Source organism: Periophthalmus magnuspinnatus, chromosome 9 (assembly GCF_009829125.3).
Source record: "Periophthalmus magnuspinnatus isolate fPerMag1 chromosome 9, fPerMag1.2.pri, whole genome shotgun sequence".
In the NCBI taxonomy this organism is placed as follows: Eukaryota; Metazoa; Chordata; class Actinopteri; order Gobiiformes; family Gobiidae; genus Periophthalmus; species Periophthalmus magnuspinnatus.
In genome coordinates, this window is record NC_047134.1 from 33,718,320 (window position 1) to 33,731,743 (window position 13,424).

Consider the following 13,424-nt stretch of genomic DNA (forward strand, 5'->3'; position numbering starts at 1 on the left):
CGGGTGATCTCAGGTGATGGTCCCTCCGAGCCCACGCCGCATCACATCCTGTTCATTCAAATGCCCAGAGCGCTGTTTTAAAACATAATACTGTTAACATAAGTCTGCCATCGCTCTTCCTTCAGACTTTTCTGTATATTTCCCTTGTCTCCTCCCCCACGCCCCTCCCCCCCGGCCCCAGCGCCGCGAGTAAATCCACTTTGATATCATCTCGTGCTCCTCGAGGAAACCCGGGCTCCAGAGTTATGGTGAATTCTGTAGTGATTTAGCCGCTGTCAGAACCATCCACGAGGCTGCTGACCTTGATTGTGATCTTGGTATGAGATGTTATGTTGCAATATGGTATAGGTTTGAGTGTACGAGGGGCACGGGGAGCAAATAAAATCTTATCCCTCATCTTCTGACACGTATTACACCATGAGTTGTAATAAAATACAGGCCTGTGCCGGCGCTGGAAAGAGAAAGGGCTTTCAGAAGAGAGCAGAAATAATATCACGAGGGAGACTGCTTTGTAATGGTATTTTTCTCCGTGAGCCGCAGCTTTTCTGGAGCCGCCGCGCTAAGAACGTGCTCGTCATATTTGGAGTGTCGCTGATTTTAGTCTTGACGTGTTTTCTTTTCAAATGTCGTCTACGCACGGGCTGTTTGTGTGAGATGTTAATTGTGTTTATTAACAAAGATCAGCAGAATGTGCAGCTCGAGCAGGATGTCGCTGTTGACACTAGTTATGTAGGAAAAAGCCGTCGTCCAAACACGTCCTCCAGCTCCTCCCGTGGGACCCCAAGGCGTCCCAGGCCCAGCTGAGAGACGCAGTCCCTCTAGTGTGTCTTGGATCTTCCCCAGGGGCCTCCTCCCGGTGGGACATGAACATCTCCCCAGGGAGGCGTCCAGGAGGCGTCCGGACCAGACGCCCGAGCCTCAGCTGCTGCTCTTCTTGAGGTTGAGGAGCAGCAGCTCTACTCCAAGTCCATCCTGCGTGGCCGAGGTCTTCACCCTCCACCCTCCTCTGTCTCCAAGAGAACACCAAGCCAACCTGCGGAGGAAAGTCAGACCGCTGGGTATTACTGAAGCTCATGAGGATAAATGAGGGAAGGAACAGAGATCTGAACCAGGACTAAACCAGGACTAAACCAGGTCTAAACCAGGACTAAACCAGGACTGAACCAGGACTGAACCAGGACTGAACCAGGTCTAAACCAGGTCTAAACCAGGACTGAACCAGGACTGAACCAGGACTGAACCAGGACTGAACCAGGACTAAACCAGGTCTAAACCAGGACTAAACCAGGACTGAACCAGGACTGAACCAGGACTGAACCAGGACTGAACCAGGACTGAACCAGGACTGAACCAAGACTGAACCTGGTCTAAACCAGGACTAAACCAGAGCTAAACTAGGACTAAACCAGGACTATAGCAGGACTAAACCAGGACTAAACCAGGACTAAACCAGGACTAAACCAGGACTAAACCGGGAACATGAATGAGAGATCTAAACCGCGACTAAAACGAGTCTAAACCAGGACTAGAGGTGAGGGTAGGAACAGATCTAAACCAGATCTAAACCAGGACCAAAACAAGTCTAAATCAGGACTAGAGTTGAGGCTAGAACAGAGATCTAAACCAGGACAAAAGCAGGACTTAACCAGGACTAAACAAAGTCTAAACCGGGACCACAGATGAGGGTAGGAACAGAGATCTAAACCAGGGACTAAACCAGGGACTAAACCAGGACTGAACCAGGACTAAACCAGGACTGAAGGTGAGAGTAGAAACGCACATTGAATCAAGTTTTGTCTTTTGACTCTGCTCCTTCTTGAACAGTCCAGTACAGTGACCTCCTCACTGCAGACGCTCCATCCTCCTGTCAGTCTCTCCATCCTCCCCTCACTCTCTCTCTCTCTCTCACTCTCACTCACTCTCTCTCTCTCTCTCACTCCTGAACCTGAGACACTTGAGCTCGTCCACTCGCGGCAGGGACAGGGACATTTTGTTTCATTTAGTTTCATTTAGTTTCATTTTGTTACTCTCGTCCATCTTAAAGTCGAGGATCTTGATTCTCAAACGGTGAAATGAGGATCACAGTTTTTCTTGTGGGGTTGAGATTTAAAAAAGACATTATAATTAAACGCAGACTGAGTTAACACAAAGTACTACTTTTACGATATACTTTATGGGGGAAGAATGAAATTTACTCTTTTACAAGGAAAAAAAAGTTTGCTACCCAATAACACTATGGACTTTAACTTTAATATCCAACATAATTCAGGAGGATTCCATTTTGAAAAAGGATGTAAAATAAAGCGCTTTTTTTGTGCTGAGCTTCGAACAAAGACGTAATTAAATGAAGCATTGAGCAGTGCTGTTTGGAGGCTTCGTATTTTTGGTAAACCCCTTTAAACATTTACATAGAAGCAGGTCCGAAATAAAAATAGAATCTCAAATCATAATTTAACGGCGCCCACTGGCCACGAATTCTGAGTGAAATAAAAACGCTATTTAGAGAGCCGCCGTTTGGCACGAGGTCTCGTTGCTTCCTTCTATCACGTAGTCCATTTTTTCTACTCCAAAACTGTGTTGAAGTGCCCATAAACAAGGCATTGCTCAAGAGAAACGTAAAGAAAAATCAATTGTAATGCAGTAGAAGCTCCGCAGTTCCACGTAAATAAACTTTTAAGTGCGCTGCGTTGACATTCGCCGATATCGCTCTGGCAGAATCGAGAAAAGAGAGAACGGCTGCGGCGTGTAATTGCTGAAGGGACAGGCCAACAAGCTGGTAAATATGATCTCGTTAGTTAATTAGACGGCGCCTGCGAGCGAGCTGTCACCATAAACTGACGTATTAAAAGCATATGTCGAAGAATAAGGAGTGTATTGTGCGTTTTAGCCCGTCGTCCTGTGTTAGCGAAGGAAGCAGACAGATTGGGAAAAGGAAACGTGTTGATGTACGCAGATCTGACAGTAGCGGCTTAGGGACGCAGCCCTGTCCGTCAACTGACAACACACACGTACTGCTGCACTGATGCATTATGGGAAGGCAATCTTTAGTTGCGTATGCAGGAAATAGCGTGTGTGTGTGTGTTACAGTTACAGCTCGAGCAAACTATCAAATTGACTCGAAATGTGAGAATTGTCAGTGGAAATCAAGTTTGAAATCCTGATCCTGTATATTTTAATATTAACGCAGCCCCAAAACGGGTCGTTCCAAGACTTTTTTTTTAGTTTTGGTTAATGCCTGATGTGATAAATAAATGATAAATGATACGATTCGACTGGTGTAGCGTCGCGCCGAAGGACCCGTCTCCACATTTTGAGCTGTAAATGAGAAGAACCTAAAGGAAACCCATAAAACTCCACGTAAAAAGCTCCGGGAGTTGGACCTGTGACCTTCTAGCTTTGAGGCGTTAGCGTGCTAGACGACGATTAGCCACTGGACTCTCTTTCCCCATGTCTCTACTTCTATTTTTGCACATTTTCGGAGCCTAAACCTCGAGCTAAACCATGAGTTGATAGGAGTTTTCTCACTGTTGTGCTTTTCTCATTTCTCCACGTTCTGTGTATTTCGTGTCTTTAACTTGACCTTGCTTTATTACATGTGAAAACCTTTTACTTTTTACTACTTTTTTTTTGTTTTTTGCTCCAGTATCTGCACAAAAAGAGCACTTCTACCACTAGAAAAAAGCAAAATCTGTATTTATATATACATTTTAATAAATACATGTACATATTTGAAGGGGTCGTTCCAAGACTTTTTTTTTGTTTTGGTTAATGCCTGATATGATAAATAAATGATAAATGATACGATTCGACTGGTGTAGATGCAGATTTTTAGCTGTAAAGACGAAATACCTAAAGGAAACCCATAAAACTCCAGGTAAAAAGCTCCGGGAGTTGAACCTGTAACCTTCTAGCTTTGAGGCGAGCATGCTAGACGACGATTAGCCGCTGGACTCTCTTTCCCCATGTCTCTACTTCTATTTTTGCACATTTTCGGAGCCTAAACCTCGAGCTAAACCATGAGTTGATAGGAGTTTTCTGACTGTTGTGCTTTTCTCATTTCTCCACGTTCTGTGTATTTCGTGTCTTTAACTTGACCTTGTCGTCTGCAGCGTCGCGTTCGTTCCCCGCGGAGCCTCTCGTCAGGTGTTCCTCTGCTCCTGTCACTCTGTCAGTACTGTACCTGCCTCACCCTGTCGCCTGACGCTCTTTGGTCGGCTGCAGAACTCTCTTTGAAGTGGATTATCTTTGTGCAGGTTCGGCTCAGCGGTGACGAGCAGAGCGGGAGAGAGACGGGAAATTCTATTAAATTTGAAAAGTTTGCCCAAAGTTTTATTTGGAGATGAATAATTCTTGAAGCACAATTTCCTGTTTTGGTGTTTAACCAAGTCCAAGGAAGGAAATGAGCGAGTTTCATACTGCGGTTACTGAAGTTGAGTTTTTAGAGGTACGTTTGAGCTGGTACAGATTAGAAATGAGAGAATAAACCATATAAACCTTTATATTTACACAACGACACAGTTTTTTATAAGTTATAAGGGCCGATATGTTGCTCTGAGGTTTGAATAAAGGGAAGGGAATAGTATTACTTCAAAATAATATCCCATAAAAGGTCTGATATTACACAAAATGGATTCTTTTGAGCTTTAAACATGTCAGAATAATGTTAATAAATGGAGTTGTGTTTTGTTTCATTCACACATGTTTGAGTGCTGTATTTTTGCTCTGGAGTTTAAGTCGCACCCGCCAAAAAATGCAGAATAATGAAGAAAAAAACATATGTAAGTCGCATTTTTGGGAGAAATTTATTGTACAAAATCCGAGACCAAGTCCAGACAAGAAAGTTATAATAAAAAGAATAAAACAGAACAACAGGCTGAATATCAGTACATCACGCTAACGTAACACATTTATATTTATTCAGCTCCATGAAGCACAGACAGAACTGAACACGTGTCTGGTTTCACGTAAGATATTAACAGTTTTTTTATTTTTATTTTCATGCTTATTTTATTTAATATTTTTGCTTATTTTATTTTTTATGCTTAAATTATTTTAGTTTGTTTTTTTTATTAATTTTAGGAGTTTTTTTTTATTTTAGGGGTTTGTTATTTTATTTTAGGATGGTTTTATTTTATTTTAGGATTTTTAGGATTTTTTTAATAATAATTTTAGGATTTTTTAAATAATTATTTTAGGATTTTTTAAATAATTATTTTAGGATTTTTTAATAATTATTTTAACATCAGAACCAGAGTGTAAAGTTATAATAATGACAATAAAATAAAGAATAACAGGCAAAACTGAACATGTGTCTGGTTTAACGTAAGAGTAAGTTATTAACAGTTAATCAGATAAATAAAGAATAAAAACAAGTTTACTCTGGATCTCACTCCAAATCAATAAATCCACTGAATTCTTTGTCCTCGGTGTCGCTTCTGAACAACTTTGCCAACTCTGGAGGTAAATAAAACACTGTTTCCTCTTCCACGTGGCTGTTATACTGGTGCACGAGCTTAGAGCGCCCTCGTGTGGTGAAGATATGGAATTATATATTTAATAATTTCACACATAAGTCGCATCTGAGTACAAGTCGCCGCGGACAAACTATGAAAAAAAAGTGACACTTATAGTCCGGAAAATACGGTAACTCTTTATTATTAGTCTGTTACATTCCCAAAGCTCAAATTGCTCAAAATGTTCCACCTTGTGATGTCATGAAGTGGTAGTTTTCTTGTTAACAGCTCCTTTTACCTTTCGTTCCATAGAAATTCTTAATTCCAGAGGTGAAATTATCCAAATGATTCAAGTGAAAACGCAGTGGAGCACTTCCTGTATTACAACAAGACGTCACAACCGAGTATTTTCAGTGTAAATATACAGTTTTTTGTGTGTTAAACGTGTGTGAATGAAGCAAAACACAACTCCAGGTCTGTTTTCGACGAGTAAATTGCGAAAAGTACTGGTATTATGACAGATATTGCAGTATTGTTGCGTACTTTTACTGTATAGGAGTTCTCTCTGGCACCTATGGACCCGACAATTTGAGTCGCAGAAAAGTATGGAGTATAAATCAGTGAAAGATGTTGTTTTGGCAGCGTCTTTTTCCATCTCTGAGTAACACACACGGCAACAGCGAGCAGATTGTTAAAGCCATATTGTGCGCAGAAGAAATGGGCTTGGTATAATCACGAGGGCTGCGTTCTGTTGTGCGAACACCAAAGGCGACGTGTTGGGATTATCATCATTACAATAGAGCGCGTATATACACTCGCACGTAGATAACACGGACGGCACGGGATGACGTAGATTTGCCGCGGTATCTGGTACAAAAGGGATCGTTTAAGGGAAAGTTTATGAGGTTTGTGTCTTGTTTGTTGCTTTTTTTGAAAGATTTGTGCCCATGTCTGTTCATTTTCAGTAACTTTTCAATACTAAACTAAACAGAACGATCCCGGGTTTGTTTTGTTTAGTTTTCAATCAGTTAAATCACCACACACTAGTTAGTTACAATATATTTTATTTAGTTATTCAGTTCAATACAGTCATTTCTCTTACCTGCATCTCCACATGGTCCAAACGAAGAGGGGGCGTGGCCTATGTCAGCCATTTTATAGACTTGAGAGGGTCGTGGGCCGGACCATGTGGAGGGAAAACTGGTTTAAGTTTGTTTATTTCTTTGCGTTAATGTCTTGTGTATTTTTGTTTCAATGATATAAGTGTTTATAGTTTATTTTGTTAAACACTTTTAGTAAAGGAACTTGGGCCCGAGAGATGGATTTATATGGAAAATACTGCTCATGTTACACTGGATGTCCTGGAGAAGAGGTGGAGTAAACCGGGGGAGGAGCTTCTGGTACTGGAGAGTATTTTAGCCGCGGTAATTAGAGCGATGGGGAACATCAGTGCAGCCAGGGAACACGCCTTTTTTCTTAGTTGTTTAACCCTATAGCGTCGGATCCTATCGTCGGCGATAGCGTGCGGACGCCGACTTTCCAGCAGCGTAACTCCGCAACCAGTCGTGCTCTCATGTAAATTCAAACAGCGTCTCAAAGCGGAGGCACGGGGCTATTTAAACATTTTTCCATCAGTTACGATAATCTGCCTCTGTTGGTCCGCGAAGGTGACGAATGAGAGCGCGGGGCTGCGGGGATTTTCCCAGTCATTTATTCGATGCGTAAAAGAAAAAATACGGATGAAAGTGTAAAATAGAAGTAGATGTGTGAAAAAATGCAGTAAATTCTGATACTTCCTTTAATATGATTTTTATGGCTAACAAAAATATAAAAGTCTAGGTGACCTATACTGGCCCATAGTGTGCTCAGTCCTTAAAGGGTTAAGTTTTGGTTGCTTAGTTTCTGTCAATTTTTGTAAATATGTATTATATTTGGATTCACGGGTAATAAATATTGTCTGATGTCTCCTATTTGATCACTTCAGGCCAGCTTCCCCCCCATTTGTTTAAAACGTTCATCAAAATGGTTAATAATTTGGGTCAGGGTCTCGTCGAGGTGATAAACAGAACAACGCCGGGTTGGATTAGCGCAACACGAGGGAAAATGGAATAAAGAGATTAAGAATAAAATGCTTTAGAACTCAAAACGAAGTGCGCGGAGAGAAACAAAAACAAGAGACGAGGGAAAGGAATGGAAGGCTCTGGAGTTCGGGAGGCGAGAACAGACAGGTAGGGACGCCCGTGCAGGTACGATAATGCACGAGCCAAAACGCGGAAATGGGATTTTAAATGGAAAATGACAAGAAAGGAGACCCGGCCATGTTGGAATAAAGTGAAACGGCAGGGAGGAGGCAGGGACAGATTATGTACGGGACGGAGGAGTCGGGATAAAAAGGCACGGTCACACTGAGAATGAATATACCACCGCAGACGAGTGTAATGCTTTCTTTTCAGTCTGATACAAAGCGGCGGTGGAAGTGGGACGTACAGGAAGTTGTAGATTCGGCGTGTCGCAATGCATCGTGGGAGTTCAAAGGGGACACACAGGGCGACGACAAAGAAGCCTCGATAAGTTTGGATGAAAGTAAACACAGCGCGGGGATTAGTTTTTGTTTGTTAAAAGTGATGAACGTTAAATTTACTGACTTAAAAACGTGAAAAGCTCGTGTTTTATGTCATTTTTGGTACAATAGTATCATAACTAGCATGCTAACAGCGCACTTAACTGGTTTGCGGGCGATGAAGTGAGCTTTAGTTCGATGCAAACAGCACACCGCCGACTCATTTTGACCCCGAGCGCTGCTTTTAAATACATCTGTAGTACGGAAAAAGCACATTTTGGTCAAATACAGCCACTTTAATCAAACTTTGAGATGAAAATACTTGACCCACATTGGTATAAATGTGGGTAAAGAAGAGCTTTAGTACAAAATATGTTGTGGCAACCATCAAATTGAGCATAATTATGTTTCTTTCTATTTTTAAATGTACTATATTATGCAAAAATAACTCGTGTGAGCTTTTAGTCATGTTGAAATGTTGTTATTTTATCAAAAACAGACCTGCACCTGTTGTTGTTTTGTTTCTTTCACATATTTCAGTAATTCTTTAGTATTATTAAGCTCAAAATGCTCCGTTCCACCTCGTGATGTCACAAATCAGTAAAGACATCAGCTCACAGCTCCTTTTACCTTTTTGCTTTGTAGAAATTTGCAATTCTGGAGCTGAAATATTGAAGGAACGTTGTGTTATTAAGCACTTCCTGTATCACCACATGACATCACGAGGTGGAACGGAGTGTTTTAAGTTTGAGAGAAGAACTCAGAAGGATTTAATCTGCAGGTTTTGTGTGTTAAACATGTGAATGAAGGAAAACAAAATGCAACTCGAGGTCTGTTTGTGATGAGGAAAACTGAAAAAAGCGTAACACGGGCTCTTTGTAGTACGTTTTGTGCGAGTTAAACGTCACGCCGCCGTTTCTCCAGCCTGCGTCCCACTTATTAAAATGCGTGCTTCCCGTGTAGCAGCAGCTGTGGTTCTGGTTCTGTGCCCACCCTCCTGCAGACATGTAACAGACAGGTGAATTAGTGATTGTAAATTGCCCTTTGGTGTGAATGTGACTGCTATTGGCTGCCTGTCTAAATGTCAGGCCTGTGATTAACTGGGAACTCCCTCAGGTCAACTGTGTTTTATGTCACGGGCAAATGGAACACGCTCCAGTCGTGATCCCGAACGACGAGCATGAACGGAATGGATTGGGAATATTTATTTTTGTTCCAATACCTGGTCGTTTAAGTACGAACTTGACCCGAACGACGTGGAAAAAAACCCAAAAAACTAACTGTAACTGTGGTTTTAATAATAAATATTGCAATTAGACGGCGGAGTATCTTCAGTACAAGTATTGGATTCATAATGAAAGACTGAAATACTTTTATAACTACAAAAATGTCATGCGTTTTAATTTGTTTGTACTTTTTCCCTGCAGAGGACATTGCATTACATAACTGCTCCCTTTGCAAATTGCTAGTTATGATCATTTAATTTGTGGTTGGATTTGCAATAATACGGAAAACCAGCTGCCTCCGCACATAAGGATTTGTGTATCGAGTTGTTTTTTGCCAGATGCCCTTCCCAATTTAACCCCTTCATTACTGGCTGTAGACTTGAGTACATCTATGTGTATATATATATATATATATATATATATATATATATATATATATATATATATATATATATATATATTTAATTATTTATTTGCTAAACAACGTTCAAGACGTCCTGTTACATCATACATTTAATACAACATCATTTACAGGAATTAACAAGAGATTTGCAAATATATCACTATTGTACTGTAGAAATAATGGTATTGCAAAAAAAAAGAAAAAAAAAGAAAAAAAAAAGGATGAAATATACAGGACTGAAAATAAATGCATAAATACATAAAAATAGTACTAATACAAAATTTAAAATAATAAGTGATGATAATAAAAATAAATAATAATAAATGATGATAAAATAAAAACAATTTATTATTATTATTATTAATAATAATAATAAATGATGATAATAATAAAATAAAAACTAATGATAATAATAATAATAAATGATGATAATAATAACATAAAAACTAATAATAATATAAATGATGATAATAATAATAATAAATGATGATAATAAAATAAAAACTAATAATAATAATATAAATGATGATAATAATAATAATAAATGATGATAATAATAAAATAAAAACTAATAATAATAATAATAATAAATGATGATAATAATAAAATAAAAACTACTAATAATAATAATAATAAATGATGATAATAATAAAATAAAAACTAATAATAATAATAATAAATGATGATGATAATAATAAAATAAAAACTAATAATAATAAAAAATGATGATGATAAAAAATATATTTAAAAAAATATAAAAAGTAGGGGGAAAAAATCAGTCAGTTCCCTTCACTGAGAGGTGTTCATAGTCCCTCAAAATAATTCAAAAATGGAGTCTATGTCTCTAAAAAGTGCTGTGTTCTTCTAATTTCCAAAAAATACATAACGTCTCTTTTATCCATCTAATGAAAGTACAGTTGGAATAGTTCTTGCAAATATATTTAATTCCTCATCGTCTTTTTGTCTCTTTCCACCGCGCAGATACGTTTTAAAGCTGTTGCGTGTGTTATATACGAAAAGGAAATCGCCAGGAAAACCAACAAAGAAATGTGACTTTAAGAGCGATGTAACTGTTGTATCAGAGGCTGTGATTTTAACCCGTTTCCTCTCGTTTGTGCGCTGGTCTCTGCAGGGTGTGGTTCCAGTCGGGCATCAGTTTCCTGGCGGTGAAGCCGAGTAACCTGGGAGCGTGGGAGATCAAACAGGAAATGACACCAGGAAGCAGTTCTTTAGCGGTGATGTGCCAGAGAAAAGCCTCCTCCGCCGCGGAAAGGTAAGACGCACGTGTTTTATCAGGCTCGAGTTGTGTTGAAACGACCTGTGGATCAAAAAAGTGAACTAAAGAATTAACAAAAGGGTAAAGGATGCACGCTGGGAGCTGGGGCGGAGGCTGAGGTGGACTGTGGGTGTGGTTCTGGTCTAAAAACAGAGTCTGAAGGAAAAAATAAAGTAAATCTGAGTCTTGTACTTCAGAGGTTGTAGCTTGAGTCGCGATGAGCCGCAGGTGAGAACGGAATGGCGACTGTTGGTGGCGCTCATGGCAAACAGGGTGGTGTCAGACTCTCGGCTCAGCTACAGACACAATTTGCCACATGCACCGTTTGAAGTACCTGCCCGACAGAGGGTACTCCTCTGTGTAGCCGCCTCCGGGCCAAAATGGGATATGGAGCAAACCAATCGACCACAGTGAAGAATAGATGCACTGTCCGACATGTTAGAGCCACATGAACCGTCTCACACTCTGAGGACTTCAGGAACAGGACACCTGCTGGTGCCCAGAGTCAGGACTGAACCAGAGCTGAACCAGGGCTGAACCAGGGCTGAACCAGGACAAAACGTGGACAAAACAAGGAAAAAACGAGGTCTAAATCAGGGATGAACTAGGACAAAACAAGGACAAAACGAGGTCTAAATCAGGGCTGAACCAGGACAAAACCAGGACAAAACCAGGGCAGAACAAGCACCGAACGAGAACAAAACGAGGTCTAAATCAGGGCTGAACCAGGACAAAACGAGGTCTAAATCAGGGCTGAACCAGGACAAAACAAGGTCTAAATCAGCCTAAACCAGGACTGAACCAGGACTGAACTAGGACAAAACAAGGACAAAACCAGGGCAGAACGAGGACTGAATGAGAACAAAACGAGGTCTAAATCAGGGCTGAACCAGGACTGAACCAGGACTGAACCAGGACTAGACCAGGACTAGACCAGGACTAGACCAGGACTAGACCAGGACTAGACCAGGACTAGACCAGGACTAGACCTGGACTAAACCTGGACTATCACTTTCTTTATTTCTGACACTGATGGTTTGGGACATTGGTCATATGTGGTGTCGCCTTTGAACAGATGAACTTCGCCTCAGTTCTAGTCTTTGCTTTTAGGTGCAAACAATTGAGACGTGATAAGGAAATCGTGTAGTCTTTGATCAAACGAGTCTGGAAACAAAGAGTTCTGAATAATTATAATTATCAAACAGCACATAGACTTCTACTGGCAGTTATTATGTTCATGATTGTGACGGGTGAATAAGCAAAGTGGTTTTAATAATTACACCAAGTGGAAAATGGCTGTTCTGATGAATGAACTTTCCATCGGGCCTTGTGCTTGACGCCTCGATTCTGCAATATTGAACAGGTGGACCATAACTGTATGTAAACGCACATAGCTAACCTGCTAGCCGCCGTGTTCCCAATAGAAAGTGAGTAACTGCTGCTGTCAGACTCATGATTTCGGTCTTAAAATGTTCGTACACGATCTTTATTTATGGACACGATGGCAAAATAAATGTACCAAGATATGAACATTAACGCCTTCTTTCCCCAAGGTCGCTCACGTTAGCTTTAGCAACAGTTTTGAGTGACAGCAACACTAAAGGGGGCGTTACCTTCAGCAGCCTCACTCCTGGTTGGCTCTTTGGTTGCTACGATACTCAGTCGTATTTCCAAATATGAAACTCTGCTCCAGATTAGCCGCTGTAACTGCTCGAGCCTCGATGAGCTTCATTTGGAGCCGAACGCTGTGGGCGACGTCGGTTCTTTACGCAGATGGTGAGGTGGACGCATAGAGTGATCTGCTTTGTTTTAGGGATGTGACGATGTTCGATAATATTGTTAATCGTAATGAAAAAGGTCCGCGATTAATTGTTCGTGGCATTTTTTAATAATCGTGATCATCGCACATGATTATAATCGCCTTTACTGCACCAGACTGTCTCATGTTTCTGGTTTCAATACAATGTTTAGATGTTAGTTCTGGTGTTTGTCCACAAGGGGGCGCTCTGTTATAGCAGTGACACTTGTTGCTTCTGTGTTTATTCTGAATCGGGGCTGGTTCTTCACCTCAGTCTCGTCGTGGCTCGTGGGCAGTGGATCTGGCTCCGGATGACTCCACACATTTATATCCTCCACTCAAGAAGGTGAAGTCTGATGTGTGGAATTATTATGGATTTGAAAAACAAGACCAACAAGATGAGCCACCGATCTGCAGAGTCTGAAGGAAAAACGATACGGCTCCGAGGACAAACACAAGCAACTCACACGAGCGACTTAGAGACGCACATTTACGACACAAATATCTGCATCGTTTGACAAACTTGAGCCAAAATCTTCGTCATAAGAAACACACCACGAGAAATAAACTATTGAATGTAGTTTGTGTTAGTTTGGATTTGTATGAATAATGGTCAACGTGTTTGTGTCGACTTTACCAATGCTAGGTTAGCGGTAGCGGAATAGCATTTTGCACAGGTGATGGCTGATTCCAACAAATCCTTTATCA

General features: G+C 40.6%; 2 protein-coding genes across 2 annotated transcripts in view; both read left to right on the top strand.

Moving 5' to 3' along the window:
• Positions 1 to 13,424, top strand: part of aacs (acetoacetyl-CoA synthetase) — a 302,245-nt gene that overhangs the window by 249,053 nt on the left and 39,768 nt on the right. The window lies entirely within an intron of this gene.
• Positions 1 to 13,424, top strand: part of si:dkey-215k6.1 (transmembrane protein 132D) — a 346,463-nt gene that overhangs the window by 175,545 nt on the left and 157,494 nt on the right. Inside the window, exon 4 of the mRNA XM_033972623.2 lies at positions 10,775 to 10,915. Coding sequence (XP_033828514.2) covers positions 10,775 to 10,915 — 141 coding nt within the window. The remainder of the gene's footprint in view (positions 1 to 10,774; positions 10,916 to 13,424) is intronic.